Raw genomic sequence first — 16,831 nt, 5'->3', positions numbered from 1 at the left:
GTTTTAACAATCAAGTGACATAATGATTTTAATTCATTTTGTTTATTTATTTATTTTTTTTTAAAGACCTCCTCTCTGTCTTTAAAAAAGACCTTTGTGGACAATCATCTCTAAGCTCTATGTGTTCTATGTGCCTTGCGTAATTAAGTTCATTGCCATGGTTTCTATGCCTTATTTTATGTAAACGATACATTTTAAATAAAAAAAATAAAATAAAAAAAAAAGATCCTTCGTATTTCCTGTTCCGGTATTTTTCCGGATACTTTGTTGCTAAGCAACGACTCTCTAATGCTTTGCAATGAGAAGCCAACTAAGAAGTTAACTGGGAGGAATACGCGAAAAAAACAACTAATTTCATGAATGCGGTTGTTTTTTTATTTAAATGATGACAGCTATCAGAGACGGAGAGTACACGGCTACAATCTATGGACTGGTGAGAATATTGTCGTTTGGGGGGAGCTTAGCTTAGCGTCCTAGCTTTACAGCGACTTTGCAGACACACTTTGAATGAACTTCGTTCAAAATGAATTAATTGCATTGTCTGTTTCTCATTGAAATATAAATACTCGACTCGATGCACTCTGCACAACTTATTGCTGTATTCTTGAAAATTCTGCACACACAAACAAGCACACTAAAGCAGCAAATGAAATGTAAACCCTGCGATGGTTTTGTATTTTCATTATGTTTAGTCAAATCCCATTTATTAAAAAAAATAAAATAATAATAATGATGGATTTTAAACATTAGCGCAACAAAATACCCAAATGTTCTTGAAATGTTTTATCAATTCGGAAGCAGGCGACTTCAGAATATGAACTACAAACCATAACATCCTATGTTAATGTGTGTTTCAGATCACAGACGGTCAGTATGTTGAAGCAATTCACATCCTGAACGGCCAACTTCAGAAACACACTAAGGTAAGTCAGTGTTCTTGGGGGGGCTGCAGAAATGCACTTTGTGTGTTTACAAGGCAGAATGATGTGAAATATAAACACCAGTTTTACTCAGGTACTCTCAGGTGGAATTGTATAAGGGGCCAAGTTGATTTTAATAAAAAGTAACAACTGTATTATTATTATTATTATTATTATTATTATTATTATATGATGTATATTATATTATATTATGTATATATATATATGTATATGTATGTATGTGTGTATGTGTGTATGTGTGTATATATATATATATATATATATATATATATATATATATATATATATATATATATATATATATATATATATATATATACACATACATACACACACACACACACACAATTGCTGTCTTTTAGTTCTGTTAAAGAAAACAAATTTTTATTCTGAATTTCATTATCTTAATCTGGGCTTTCTTGTAGTGAGTAAGAGAACGTCTGGTGATACCTAACACATCCCATAGTGCTGGGGGTGGGAGATAACTCAAGACCACAGTGTGGTGACCACAAAGTCGCTTGATTTCTTTTTTTTTTTTTTCTATAATCACTATTTGTATAAGAGAAATGACAGATGCCAATGTCTACAAAAAGCTAAATATCAGCCGCTATAGTTGGCCTGTCTAATAACTGGTTAATCCCTAAAGCCAACAAGTTATTATGTTGCAAACCAAGAATAGCTTTTTGTATCTGGTGATTGAGATCAACTGTGAGTAATGACAAATGTTCTTATGTAGTCAGATGGAAGCCTCACATTGTCTGTGTTTTCTTGTTTCACTTTGCTTTTGTTAGTTTCAGCACAAAAATCCAAAGACATGGCTCAGGACTAAAAGATAATGCAATGTCAATCCACGTGATATAGGACATTCACCCTCTTTTCAAAGCAATCCCGTTCTGGATTTTGGCCTTCTGTTGACCATGCATTGTATAAATCGGAGTCTTAAAATGCACTTTCAATTAGTGAACTTAATATATTTGATTCTGAAGATTTAGCCACTTTCCAGAGTGTCTGCCGGTGTTATCAACCAAGCCATAGTAAAAAAAACTGTTTATTTTATGTTGTTCTATGTCCTTAAATGATCCATCCATCCATCCATCCATTATCTATACCCGCTTTATCCCTTGCGGGGTCACGGGGGTCTGCTGGAGCCTATCCCAGCTCATTTTAGGTGAGAGGCAGGGGTTACACCCTGGACAGGTCACCAGTCCATCACAGGGCCACATATAGACACACAAACCATGCTCACAATCACACTCACGCTCACACCTACGGGCAATTTTAGAATCATCAATTAACCTAATATGCATGTTTTTGGACTGTGGGAGGAAGCCGGAGTACCCGGAGAAAACCCACGCAAGCACGGGGAGAACATGCAAACTCCACACAGAAAGGCCTGGGAGGTCCTTAAATGATGTAGAATATAAAAAATAACTGCATTTCCAAATAACAGCAGAAACATTTGACCCTCACAATTTCAATACACATGTTTGCTTGTTCCCCCTTGAAATAATATTTTGTTTTGTTGCTGATTGGTTATTGCAACAAAAAAGAGTCACACGCTTTGTTCGCCAAAGTTGAAACATTATGAAATCATGCAGGTGTGATTAGCAACTACTCATGTTGTTCATTGATGAAATGCATCTGCCAGTGGTCTTCCTTAGCTTTATTTGTAATCATGTCATCCAAACAGTTTACATATTTAGTCCAAACACACTGCAACTCAAAATGGTTTTGCTGACATTAATGCCCACAAACTATGTAGGAAACTTTAAAAAGTATACACCTCTGGTGTATACTTCCAACTTAAGTTATCCTTCATGATTTTCAAACTTTCACCTTTGGGGATTGTATAATACAGTATATGTGTGTAATCTTATTTTGTGTGTACCGCCCCTTATAACTATTCATGTGTTCATTCATGTTCACTATAAGAACATTTGTCACAACAGAATATTTAGCTGTTTCTGTGTAACATTGTGAAGAACACTAAATTAATTTTTAATTAAAATGTTTTTCTATCTGATGAGTTGCTCCCAATGGTCATCATGGTAACTCTCACTTTCCTCTGTGTCTCAGTCCAGGGCGGCTCTGTCACTGCTGGGTTACTGCTACTATCACATCCAGGACTTTGCCAATGCTGCAGAGTGTTATGAGCAGCTCACCCAGCTGCACCCCGAGGTGGAGGAGTACAAGGTTTACTACGCCCAGTCCCTATACAAAGCCGGGGCTTATTCTGAAGCCAGCAAAGCCTCTTTAGCACTCGACAACCCCAGCAGTCACACCAAGGTACAAAACGCACACAGACACACCCCACTGAGTTTAGCATAATGACGATGCCATGTGAAACTGTGTTTACACCAGAATACTAACTTTTCACAGGCTCCACATTGTAATTTTTCCATTTGATTCAAATAAGCAATGTCATCAGTTTAATGGGACATAATAGTGTTTTCAGTTGTACATTAGGAACAAATTATTTTATTACATTTTTTTTTTTTGATCATGCGCTATACCTTTACCAGAAATCACAAGAAAGCTGTCCTTAAATTGAATTTAAGTCCATCTTGCTAAAAAAAGATTCAACTTCTACAATCTATACAAAAATGATCGAAATGTATTAAGGAATTTGAATCAGATTAACACATGTACATAAAGAGAAATATATTTAATTAGCAATTTTGTGTCCCCAATTCCTGAATTTTTCAACTCTGTTCCACACAGATGGTCAAGCTGCAAACCTGCATCAAATACTGTGAGGAAGATTACTCCACTGTCAAGGTGATGACTGCTCACAAATGATCAATTAACAGATACTTTATACATCATGCCATGTGGAAAAATGTATTTTTTGCAGCTAAACATAAACATTCATTCATTTTCTTCTGAGACTGAATCCACATGATTTTGCATATTTATTAGTCGCTGTTGGAGCAACTGCCTCAGGAAGACCCTGACTACGTCTACAGTTTGGGCTGTTTGCTTTACCAGGAGGGCAAGTACGAGGAGGCCTGCAAAAGGTTCACAGCTGCCATGCAAGTGCTGGGATACAAGCCAGGTAATCAATCAAAGATGCACATTAAGGTGCCTGAGGTGACTATGTATGTTCATGTATGAACGGAAATGATCCAGTCTAAAATTTTCACATGATGGTACCGGTAAGAAAAAGACAAAGCCAATGAAATACAGTTCATTAGATAAATGTTGTCAAATGTTTGGCCAGAAATCCAGATTCAAACAAGGTTCAAACGAGATAAAGCACAAGTGACCAACATTTTCTTGTCTTTTAAAAGCTAATCTTAGAAAGACACAGTTTTCCTATAAATCTGATGTCAACTGCATGTATAGATGTCTCAATGAAGATATGATAAAGTAATAAAATCCCATGTCTTTGATAAATAACAAATGGTCTCCACTTACTCATCAGCCTTTTTAACCTTGTCTCGGTCCACAATCATGCATCTCTCATTCACCCATTTGCACCCATACTTGAATTATCCTGCTGTCTCTTGGTGTCTATAAAAACATACAGATGCAGGATGTCCCCTGTATCTATGAACTTTTCACTCACTTGCAGCACTTAAGGTTGTATAGAAAAATTAGGAGCAGTAGCACACATAAAAGTGTTATGAAAATTTACAATGCCAGTCTAGTTTGAATTCATAGTAATTTATGCTATTTTAATTTCTGTTGATTTAATTTCATGTTATGTAAATATCACATTTGTCACTTTGTACATCCACTGAAAATCCATCCAAATAACACAGAGACCAATATATAGCAGGTTCTATTTAGATTATGCTGTTTTTGTCTTCCTGCTGCTACTCTCTCGTTCAGCGTTGTCCTACAACATTGCCCTGACGTACTACAGCCTGAAGAACTACCCTCAAGCCCTCAAATACGTCAGAGAGATCATGGAACGAGGAAGAAAGGACCATCCAGGTAAAACAATTCAGTGGAAATTCCATCTTCTACTCTGTGTGCCCTACTTTAGTGAATTCAGTTTTAACTTCTCTGCCATTATTTTAAGTATTTGACCATTTTGATATTTTGCCTGCACACCAGAGTTTTTTGCTGGGATGAAAACAGAAATCACTGATGTCCAGAGCGTGGGCAACACACTGGCACTGCAGCAGTCTGCCCTGATAGAAGCCTTCAACCTGAAAGCAGCCATCGAGTACCAGCTGAAGGATAGTAAGAACCTCATTCTGATCTCATCTCTGATCGCTTTAAGTAAAATAAAGCTGGAGTCATACGCTGGTTGAGAGAGCCTGTGTCTTCCATGTAACAGATAAATACATAGTTAATAACATTAATATTTGTAGAAAACTCCCCAGAAATCTCCAGGTCACGTTTTTAGGCCTGTTTAAAGGAGTTTAATCTTTAAACACACCATTGAGTTGGGGTAAAAGGCTGGTCTTCTGCAATAATTGTGTACAATAATCTTATTTTGTACACTCAAAATCACTATTTCTCAACAAAACTATTTAAATGAGTAAAAAACTGAAAAAATTAAATGATTGAAGCAATTGTATCTCAAAGCAGTAAAATGTTGCACATTTTTCCCCCTATGGCCAGTAAAGATGTATTTATGAAGAACTTGTTTGTAAAGCTCAAGAAGTGACGCTTGTAATATCAAATAGTGTTATTCTTTAATATTAGTTTATATACTTCTTTACTACTTATGCCAATTGATGTTTGGCTCTCTCTGCATCTAATTATTATGCTTGTTCACATTTACCAGGTCAATAGATAGCAGCTGGGCTGATCACATGATAGTTTACGTGTAGAAAAAGCTGCTCTGCTTGAAGGAAATCCTTTGTGTTCCTTGTCATCTGCCTTGAGGAAGGCCTGCTAGGCCAAAACATGTTGGCATTTTTGAACTTTTTGTAAAGCCATGACCTATTAAAGGCTCACACCCAGCAGCGCTCCATGAACTCATAGTTCAACTCAAGTGTTATTCTTTACTCTGTCTATTCTAAACTCCTAATCAAAAAGAGCTTTATATTTATGACTCTTCCCCAGCGCCCAGAAAAGAAAGTTGAATTCATTTATCACTGTATTAAATCTGTGGGCCAAGCAGGAACATGTAGGCGAGGCCAGCAGGGGAAACTCTAATGAGGCGTTGCAGTGGATCGTTCAGCACAGAAACAAACTCAGAGACCAAAAAAACTTTGACTTGTGTCTCTGAGTGTCTTAAACTCTACTATCCACTTCTCCCTGATACATGTATGTCTGAGAAGAAGTTTAGACAAAATTAATCAAGGATGGTAATAATGATTAAAATACAAAATAAATAATTTTAGACACGTGACCCAATCTAAAACAACATAAGTACAGCTTTGCCAAGGTGGATATCTACCTGTAAAATGTCAAATCAAAACCCAGGAGTGGTAATACTCAATCCAGTAATAAGTTGCATTTACTAAATATCCAGCTTACAAAGCTAAGTTGTGACAAAGACTTAAACAATTTGCAACATTCCTTATTATTATTATTATTTTTTTCATAGTACAGGCATGCAAACACGTAGAATCAATCAAACCAAAATTAGTTTGCAAACTATCACCATTATGCCAAATTAGCATCCTAACACTGCAGTTTTTGTCAAGTGGTTTGGAAGTTCTGATCCAAATAATTGGATTGGAATTCTTCCAAATATATTTTTTTATTCTGTTTTAAACACCAGGACAGATCTGTATTTTCAATGAAAAAACTATTTGGCCTTCTTTGTGTCCCCTCCAAGAGGGGCGAAATATAAGGAAAAAACAGAAGAACACAACATTTGTACAATTATTTTGATCTGACTTATTTTAAAGCAGCGGTTGGTATGTTTCAGTTCCAAAACAGGTTACTTTCAGAGAGAAAGAGAGAAAGTCAAAATGAAAATCTCCTGGACAAGAACTGATAAAAACCCCCTTTTATCTTTAGCACTCCTCTCTGAACCTTCTGACGCATTATCAGACCAAAGCTTTAAATAACATTGTTCAGATGTTGAACGAGGAGGATGTGGGGAGCTCACATCAAACACTCGACATCTCCTGCTGCATGTCGTCCTGCAGCAGAGAGGAACCAGATATGGAAGGGAGGGCCCTGGTAGCCTGGTTGTCAAAGGAGTTTTTATTTTAAACTTTGTTTATCCAGTAAGTTTCACCTTCCTCACCTTCCAAGTTTCCTCCCTGTTTCCCCATTAGCAACTGTTGAAGATAGTTTGACAATTGTCATAGACACCAAAAATACATACTTTTAACTTTTTAATGGGTTCACTGAGATTACCCTGCAAATAATATATTGTGTTTAGTCTGCTGGATTGTAAAGTTCACCCTGTAACAAAAAAAAAAAAAAAAAACTTGTTAGGGAAATAGCTGTGTGTACTAACATGCCTTATTTTCTTTCATCAGTGAAAACAGCTCAGGAGACTTTGAAAGACATGCCCCCAAGGTCAGACGAGGTGAGTATAATCACCTATCCACGGGCACTCTACTCTGAGTTTTTTTTATTTTTATACAAACTTAAAAAAAACGATCATAACTTATCTTTATACTAACTGATATAATAACAATAAGCTGGACATTCTGCTTCTTTTCTAACATCCTCATAACATGTTTTTTTCTTGAGACCAAGAGCTGTTCAGGAGTTTCTATGCTCTTCACATGAGTAATGTTTTAATCTGCCTGAACTTGCCTTACTGAAAGCCTGCAGACGAGAGATGAAAGGAATATTAGAGTAGAGAGGTGTGAAAGGTTTACATGGAGGTAATGACCTCAGTTTCCTTGTCCTAACTGACCTCATTTAATTCAAAGCAGATATGGAGACAGTTCTGGGGAGCACATGGCTGTGCTGGTTGGTATCCCCGCTCCTTGTCACCCTGATATGATGATGAAGGAGGTGGACTGCTCCTGGGACTTTTTTAAATTATGAATACAGAGATGTGCTGTTACTGCCCCCTGGTGGAATGTAAAGCTTAGTGCATCAATGTTGGGCAGCCAGGTCCTATGTCAGTGCCATAAATCTATAAAGGTTTTTACAGGAAAATATATCTGATGGGATGTATCATCAAACAGCAAAAACTTTACTTGCGAGAGTTTACTTGATTTACTGAGACGTCTGTGTGTTTTGACAGGAGCTGGACCCAGTGACGCTGCACAATCAGGCTCTAATGAACATGGACACAAAGCCGTCAGAAGGTTTTGAGAAGCTGGCCTTCCTCCTACAGCTGCCTTCTTTTCCTCCTGTGAGCTTTGCAAACCTGCTGCTGCTGTATAGCAAACACGAGGTATGCAACCATGTTCAAGACCACACACTGAAGGGATAATACAGCAGTCCCTGATCTGTTCACACCTGGTTTTATTGTGCATCCTGAGTTGTGTAATAGCAAATGGGGAGCTCTTAGAGAATGTGAATTAGACCCGAACTGTTTGTGTTTCTACTCCTGGAAACAATTTTTTAACGTGACAAGAAAACTGAACCCGTGAATTTACTACAGGGATTTCAGTTCTTGTCTCCAGCGAGGGAGAAGTTTGCAGTTTTATGAGCATTTTCTCACTTTTCAGTAGGGAGACTGATCCTCATGGTGACTGCAGAGAGTTAGGGAAATTTTCATACTCCCTCGCTCGCCAAGTCAGCATCTGAAATCCCTCGATTTGAAGGGGCTATTCTCAGCCCCTAGCCCTCGTTATGCCCCATCCCCCTAGGTGAAAAGAGGAATTGGGACACCACTACCTTCACGGGAACGCGCAAAAGTTAGGGTTAGTGAAGAAAACGAGGGCGAGGGGGAGTATTGGGACGCAGCCTTAAACACCCTCAGTTTGAGCTCTACAGCATCACTAATGACTCTTATTTCATGCCTTTGTTATTCTCATGTTGCATCTGTTACAGAACAAAGTATATTAACATTTCTGTTAATATAGTTTGCAGCCCAGCTGGGAGCTGGTTGTACGACGGAGGCTGTTATTTGCAGATCCTGCAGTTTTTCCATTCTCAAATGTCCAAACATACAGAACCTTTTATTGTGAAGCACGTTTTTGATTTTAAACGGTCAGCACCACTAGGAATGGAAATATTGGGCATTATTTGGTCAGTAGATTAATTTTTTAAAATTCTGCGGGGAGGGATAATGTGAGGAGGAACAGCCACATTGAACTGTTTACCCAACTCTGACTGTTGTCCAGCACACCTGCAACACCTCACGTGTTTTGTGGCTTGTACATTTGATTAAAACTTAAATCCAATATTTAACACAGGTTATGTGTATTCATGTAAGTGAACAGATGTTTCTTCCTGTTGATAAAATCCCAGGCCATGTACTGAGATCTTTCCATCACAGCTCCTCTTGCTGACTGGTTTCACGTTGACTTCATTCTTCTAGAGATTACAACAGTGTTATCCTTCATAACCATGAAATCCCTCACTAACATGAGCCAAAGTGTCAGCATTTTCCACCATCCTGTACACCAGCAGGGGGCCAGGCAGGTTTATAAAAGGACCAATCATGGACGTGAAAAAGCTGTAGAGGTCTGTGGCTTTTTCATTAAATTGGTATTAATGTCTGCTGGATTTTTCACAGTATTTCGATCTGGCAGCTGACGTCCTGGCAGAAAATGCCCATCTCACCTACAAGTTCCTCTCCCCAGTGAGTTTCACCACATTCATTCAAGGGTTTGGTGTTTTTTATTATTTAAAAAGTTTCAGATCAGGGTTGTCTAATTGTAAAAAAGTTAATCTGCTCTAAGTTTGTGTTTTCTTTCCAGTACAATTACGAGTTTCTTGATGCCCTGCTGACGTCCCAGACAGCACCAGAGGAGGTACAGCATGAAAACACTATTTTTACACCAGTCACTAATTAAAAACACTGAGCTGTGAAGAGGTGTGTGCCAGTTTATTCTAAAAGCAAAAGCACTTGAAGGTTTTCTGCATAAAACAACCTTAATGATCCAAAATAAAATAAGTTAAACACAGTGAATTTATTACTATTCAGTCTGTCTTCTCTGCTTCCACTTCTCACATAGTTTGACTGAATCTTCAGTTTGGATTTTCATTTATATTCTGTGCATTCAAGTATACTATATTTTTACTATTTTGATTCTGTTTCTTTTACAGGCATTCAGGAAGTTGGATGAGATGAACACCAAATTGACAGAGCAGCTCCGCAAACTGGCAAAACAGGTTGACCACCTCATTCTTCTCTTTTTGGACATGAATTTTAATCTTTAGTTGTCACAGAAATTCGGATTAGACCCCTGAAAGACATGAGCGGAACATTACATGGCTGAAGATCTGTGCTGATATTGATGTGTATGTGTAGCTATGTTTAGGTCAGTTTTATAGTAAATGCCCTTCACGCAGAGGAAGTTACACACATACACAGATGCTGATATATCCTGAATGAATCAAGGAGAAACATAATTATTTTGTAATCAATGCAGCCGAAGAGCCGTGTCTCAATGTTGGTTTTTGTCTTCGTTCAGGTTCAGGATGCCAAGCTTTCTCGAGATGATGAGGCGCTGAAGAAAGTTCTGCAGGAGTACGACCTGGTCCAGGAGAAGTGAGGACACACATGCACACACACTTAATTTGGGATGGAAAGAACGGGCCTGTTTCCTGTTAAAGAGATTAAAGTAAAACTTTTTTGAGATGGCAAGTGGGTCCATCTTCAGATTGCAACATTTACTTTTAAGTACTTACAGTATATCTTTTTTTTATTGCACATAAAGGAGTTTGTACACTTGTGTACATTTCCATTTTAACATATTGAAAATTGGCCTGCATGAGGAGGAGTAAAGATACTTACAAATTGCAATTCTACTTTTGATGCTAAAGAAATGGAAATAAATAAAAACAATGTTTGAAAAGAAGCCTGACAAATCTCTCTCCAGTGTTTCTAGCTTTCCATCTGTGAAAACATTTATTCAGAGGACTTAAAGATTTTCTTCCTGAAGTAACACAAACTACTTGATAAAACAAATGATTTTATCTGTTTTCTTTTTGAATTCCCTTTGTCTCATTCTACAAGAGAACAGTCAGTTATTTCACCTTTTTCACTGATTCCAGGTACATTGTGGTGGTCATGGCTCAGGCCAAGATCTACTGGAATCGTGAAAACTTCCAGATGGTGCAGAAGATTTTTTTCAAGTCGGCAGAGTTCTGCAGTGAAGAGGACACGTGGAAGCTCAACGTGGCTCACGTTCTCTTCATGCAAAACAAATACAAGGAGGCCATCGGCTTCTACGAGCCCATCGTAAAGAAGCACTACAATAATGTGAGTTTATGAGGAAAATATATGTGCGGTGTGAAATTTAGAATTTTGTGAACACTTGTGGCACCAGTGACACTCTGAGGTTGTCCTTTCTGTCCAGGTGGAGCAGTGTAACATTCAGGAGTGTCCTTGCAAATGCAAAGCTTCGGTAACAATAAAGACCAAATGCTGTGTTTAACCCTCTGCAGTGTCTTCACCTCTGTGCATGACATCTGTTGCAGCTCTTGTGTGGGACTTTTTAAAAACTTTTTTTTAATTGTGTTTCATGTCAGAAATCTTGACCATCTGACACTTGAATATTTTCCAGTTTCAGATGTTTGAGTCGTAATAATCCTGAATGAGGGTCTTGGAGTGTTGTTTTTCTTTCCTGGAAAGCGAAAGAAAACTGTTTAATTACTGATTACAGCCCAACTTTCAAAAGCCCTGATGCAAACTGTAATTATTCTGCATCAACAGTGGCTGATGGTCTGCAGTGCGTTGGATTGTTTTAAATCAATTGCTGATAAAGAAACGTTTGTCTGTTGCTGTAGATCCTGGACGTGAGCGCCGTCGTCCTGGCCAACCTCTGTGTATCCTACATCATGACCAGCCAGAACGAGGAGGTAATGTACAAAGAAGACGACACTCAGACAGCCAATGTTGTTGCATAAAACAGCTTCTCTGGTAGTGTTCCCATGAGGCCTTCAGGTTCAGTATCGAGTGTAGGAAACGTGTACTCTGGCAGCTCTCGGAGAGCAGCATATGACGCATTAAAAGAAAATAAACTACACAACACACACAAGTAAAATGTATGCAATACTTTTGTTTTTATTCTTACGACTGCTGTAGTTTTGATTGTGTAGTTAAAAGAAATGTAATAGCTGAAAAGGTGACTGAAGAACATCCCTTCTTACAAAACATTGTTCTCTATTTTTTCTTTTTTTGCTTTGAAGATTTTTTTACGCCTTCAGTTCTACAGCAACCAAAAGGTTTTCTTGAGTTTACCCTTTTATCTTTCATATATAACTTCTTAACTTCCCAATTCAAGGTAAAAACTCCTGCAAAGTGAAAGATCATAAATACACAACAAAATGCATCACATCTTCACTGTTAAAGGCAAGTTACACAACTTCTGGACACCATCATATGTTGATACTTGAACAAGAGATCAACAGAACAGTTCCCTCTGAGCTCCCCATGAAAACATGCCCCGTCATGGGAGGGGTTTAGAAATTGTGTCAGTATTTAAGAATCTGGTGCACTGAAGGAAAGTTTGATATTGTGAAAATATCACTCAGGGCTGCTGAGTAATCCCGAATATTAAAATAAAACTGCTATGCAAACTGACTGTAAAGGATTCACTCACTCACTGACTTTCCATGAAAGCAACAAAAATGTTTTATTTTTTCCTTCCATAATTTGTGTCCCAATTCATGTCGGTTTGATGTCCTTTTATAAACCTCACAGATGCCTGTTTGAGCCACTTCTGTAAAGATGTTCTGTCACACAACGGTGTAAGAGTTTCAGGACCGATGCCGTTAACAGCAATGTTGCTGTTAGAACTATCAAAGCAAGTTTCTAGTGTTGCTTCTTGCCACCTTGTACATTTGCCTCTTCAAATCAGAATCTTGTGTGACTTTGTTGTATTATTGCAATTGCTATAATTGTCTTTAAATATCAAATATTCTGTTTCTTCTTTATGTCCTGTTGACTGAATAGGCTGAAGAACTGATGAGGAAGATCGAGAAAGAGGAGGAGCAGGTCTCCTATGACAACCCAGACAAAAAGGTGTTCCACCTTTGCATCGTCAACCTGGTCATCGGGTGAGTACAGAACTGTGTTTTAACAGCAAAGGGGAAAAAATTGGGACGACCATCCCAACATATGTTTGTGAGCTGTAGCCACAACTGGAAGGCAGCAATCAGCCTTGATTTGAAGGGTTTTTTCTAGGGTTACTTACAGGGTTTGAGTTATGGGTTGATAGGTGTCTCTCTTAAAGAGGCAGTGGGACCGTTCACACCAGATTACTTTGACCATCAAATCAGAGTTAAATTTTCTGAGTTACATTTCTTTTGAAGTAGCTGACAATAATAAGACAACGTTACAAATAATCACTTCATTCTCTGAACCCATTTCCCCTTCAGGACGCTGTACTGTGCCAAGGGCAACTACGACTTTGGCATCTCTCGAGTTATCAAAAGCCTGGAGCCTTATAATAAGAAGGTTGGTCGTTTTGATATTTTAACATTGTTTACTGTACCTCCACAAAAATGTAGGGATAGCCTCTGAAAAGGAAAACATCCACAATTGTACTTAATTGTGAAAAGTATTTTAAGTACCTGATCTGCTGCTTGAGCAGGTTTAAAGGAATATTCTGTAGTTAAATCAACCCTCTGTCAATTACCACATCGGGTTGAGTATAAACTTTCAGTAAGGATCAAGAAACAGTCAATCGGTAAAGTTTTGAGTTAGAACAGAATATATGTTTGAAGTATAATGGATTTAATGGATTCATTTGCCCAGAGAACAAGTAGTAACGTGTGAATAAATTGCCATTTTTAACCCTCTGACAACAACCAAAAATGTAATTCCAGTTAAGTGATAGTGTGAATATGGTTCTTATAGATGAGCCAAAGTAGTTTTAACTTGGAGTGTAGAGAAAGTGTATTAAATCAATATGTTTCATTCTTACCAGCTTTAATTAAAGGACACGAGTTCACAGTCACAGCTTCACTATAACCGTCACACTGATCTAGTTGTAAAGAAGCAGTGGCCACGAGCTCTCCAGTAGTTGTTGATGAACAGAAACAGGACATTCCTGTAAAGGCAGTCTGTTTTTTTTTTTTTTTTTAAATAAGACCAGAAGTTTGGACACGTATATACATAATGGCAATTAATCCTGATGTTGCTACTTTCCTTCTGAACTAGCAATAAATCCATTTTGCAGCAATCATATTTGTCTACATCTCAAAACTGCATCAATTCCATGTTGTTTTGGTCCCCTAATGACAGTTTACACTCATCACATAGAGTTAGGCTTATTGACATACTTCACAACCAAGCTGAAATGTAATTCTTTATACTGAGAAGAGCTGCTATGTCCACCAGAAGCTGGTAAGACACTGAGATTGCAATTTCATAAATAACAAATAATACATTTTATTTATAAGTACCTTTCGTGATACTCAAGTTCACCTAATAGATAAAATCTGAATACACAATTAAAAACAACAAATTACAGACACTGTATAGGTTAAAGAATAAAAGCAATTATAGATAATAAATAGGTAATACGATTGCGATAAATGGACAAGTGTGGATAATGGTCATAGCTTCAACTGCTCACATTATCTGTGCAGACTTCGGTTCAGGTTCTCCCACTCAGAGAGAACCGTGAAGCCTGAACAGATTGAGTTGATTGAGTTGAGATTTAACGTGAGTAATTGAATCAATGTTACGAATACCGCAGGGGAGAGACCCTTCATCACTTTATATCATTATACAAGTTGCTGATCAATCTAAATAAACTGCAATAGGATTCCAAAGAAAGCTGTTACACTTTTACTTTACAAAAAAACAAAATCTTTTACATGAGAAAAAAAATCCAGCTCCAAATATTTTCCTTTTTCCATCGCAAGCCTTCCAGGACTCACTCTCAGCGGGCGAGCGGCTCTATTTGAAACCCTTTGATCTCGTCCAGCCAAAACAGCATATGGCTGCAGCTGAGTCCACTGACCTCCAGCAGAGAAAACAAGCCGTCAGCCCCTCAGCAGTCACAGATCCACATTTACACTGAAAGCAGAGAGGACTCCAGGAATGTGAAGCCTGGGGAGAAGCACAAGTCATGCTAGCTTCTTGTAACCTGAACAGTATCTCTGGTCGCTGGAAACTGTCTCACACAAACGGTCTGAAGCCCCAATCCATCATTCTGAATATGATGTTTTTATTTTTTATCTAGAAGGCTGTAGTTGAGAAGAATTACTTGTAAATAACCAGTTAATCTGTGTATTCTCTGTGTGTGTGCGTGTGTGTGTGTAGCTGGGGACGGACACGTGGTTCTACGCCAAGCGCTGTTTCCTCTCCTTGCTGGAGAACATGTCCAAACACATGGTCGTTCTGCGCGATGCCGTGGTTCAGGAGTGTATTCAGTTCCTGGAGCACTGTGAGGGTGAGCAGCACAAACCTGCACAACACCAACATTTTAGCCATCACTCACAGGGACATGAATAGGCAGGTGTGTTTAAAATAATCTGTTTTAAACACTCTTGCTGGATCACTTTTATCTGAGTAGAAAGTTTTGATAGGTGACATGTAGCAAGTGTCCATTATAGTCCAGCACAGTCATTTCATGAAGATCCAACAGTGTGTGTGTTCCTTATTACTTTCTTTGAACCTGGGCTCAGCAGTAACTGACCTGTCAAGTATATTTTACTTTTTCTTTTATACACTTCGTTCCGCACGTGAATTTGCGTAATGCTTACCTATTAGAGACTTTCAGGACATAAGTTAATGTTACTAGAACGTCTTTGAAAGAAAGCATCTTTAGTGTTTCTGTTCAAGCGTCTGTTTGTCTCCATGCAGTGTATGGGAAGGAGGTGCCAGCGATCATCGTGCAGCCTCTGGAGGAGATCAATATTCACCCAGGCAAAAACACTGTGACTTATGAGGCCCGGCTGCTCAAGAGCCTCTTCTACGAGGTCACCGGGTGGAACAAGTGACATCATCACTCAGGTCCCAGCTCAACAAAACCTGTTTCTTTGTCAGCACAAACTCGAAAAGTGTTTTCAGTAAACGGAGCAGACTTTATACTAGTAGTTCTCTTTATTCTGTTCACATAACTTTACATATAAACAGTTCACGTGAGTTCATCTGTGTTCAGCTATAGGTCATGCAGTTCCTACGGTTGCCTTAATGTTTCAGATCAGTTTTTATAGCTAATTAAATGTTATGATATGATATGATATGAATACTTTATTACAGATTCAAAAGGTTCCATATAATTGTTATGAAAACAAAAAATGTATTTATGAAAAAAAGTTTTTTCTTTTTTTTGGAAACTATTTTTAATTGTAATGTAAAATAAATATATGTTTCATATTGAAATACTCCACTATGAGTTTTTATATTGCATGTTGTCAATATCTGTTTGAAGTTGGCAAAAAATCCTGCAGGTGCTCCATGATGTCAGAACCATCGAATCACTGAGGTGCTTTCGTTCACTCACTTGGATACTCGGCTAATAAAAACACGCTTGTCGCTGCCCTCAGGGTAGTGAGCAGAGACTAGAAAAGCATCTTGGAATTTGTGCCAATAATTTAGTATCTGAGACCATTTCTGAGACACATATAGACGGCTGCTGAAACCTGATGAGTGTCAGAAAATGTTTTCAATACCTGGATCGTTTTTTTATAACAGAGAAAATGCTTGTCTGAGATGAAAAATTCTCCCAAACAGAGATCAAATCTGTAACTATATATATATATATATATATATATATATATATATATATATATATATATATATATATACACACACACACACACACACACACACACACAAGATTTTAATATCTGCATCACTATTCAGCGTCATTTGAGTCCAGAAATCGCTGCATCTTCAGGCTGAACAAAACAGCGCCATCTGTGGTCCATGTGAAGAA

At 37.9% G+C, this 16,831-nt stretch overlaps 1 protein-coding gene across 1 annotated transcript; it reads left to right on the top strand.

The window, feature by feature from the left end:
• The first annotated feature begins 277 nt into the window (after positions 1–277).
• ift70 (intraflagellar transport 70) lies at positions 278–16,125 on the top strand. The gene is made up of 19 exons (XM_061712302.1): positions 278–433; positions 858–923; positions 3,018–3,227; positions 3,663–3,719; positions 3,861–3,996; positions 4,776–4,880; positions 5,004–5,132; positions 7,340–7,389; positions 8,062–8,214; positions 9,505–9,570; positions 9,689–9,742; positions 10,038–10,103; positions 10,406–10,482; positions 10,989–11,196; positions 11,724–11,795; positions 12,892–12,995; positions 13,317–13,395; positions 15,211–15,340; positions 15,754–16,125. Exons 1-19 carry the CDS (start codon positions 383–385, stop codon positions 15,888–15,890), a joined length of 1,950 nt encoding a protein of 649 aa, XP_061568286.1. The 5' UTR covers positions 278–382; the 3' UTR covers positions 15,891–16,125.
• Positions 16,126–16,831: the final 706 nt, after the last annotated feature.

The sequence above is a fragment of the Cololabis saira genome, chromosome 21, assembly GCF_033807715.1.
Source record: "Cololabis saira isolate AMF1-May2022 chromosome 21, fColSai1.1, whole genome shotgun sequence".
Classification (NCBI taxonomy): Eukaryota; Metazoa; Chordata; class Actinopteri; order Beloniformes; family Belonidae; genus Cololabis; species Cololabis saira.
This window is presented reverse-complemented; position numbering and strand designations above follow the sequence as displayed.

Excerpts from the sequence above, each read along its gene's own strand:
- ift70 (XM_061712302.1), top strand. The coding sequence starts at position 383 with ATGATGACAGCTATCAGAGACGGAGAGTACACGGCTACAATCTATGGA. Across the intron at positions 924-3,017 it reads AACTTCAGAAACACACTAAG|TCCAGGGCGGCTCTGTCACT; the intron begins GTAAGTCAGTGT and ends TCTGTGTCTCAG. Across the intron at positions 3,720-3,860 it reads AAGATTACTCCACTGTCAAG|TCGCTGTTGGAGCAACTGCC; the intron begins GTGATGACTGCT and ends CATATTTATTAG.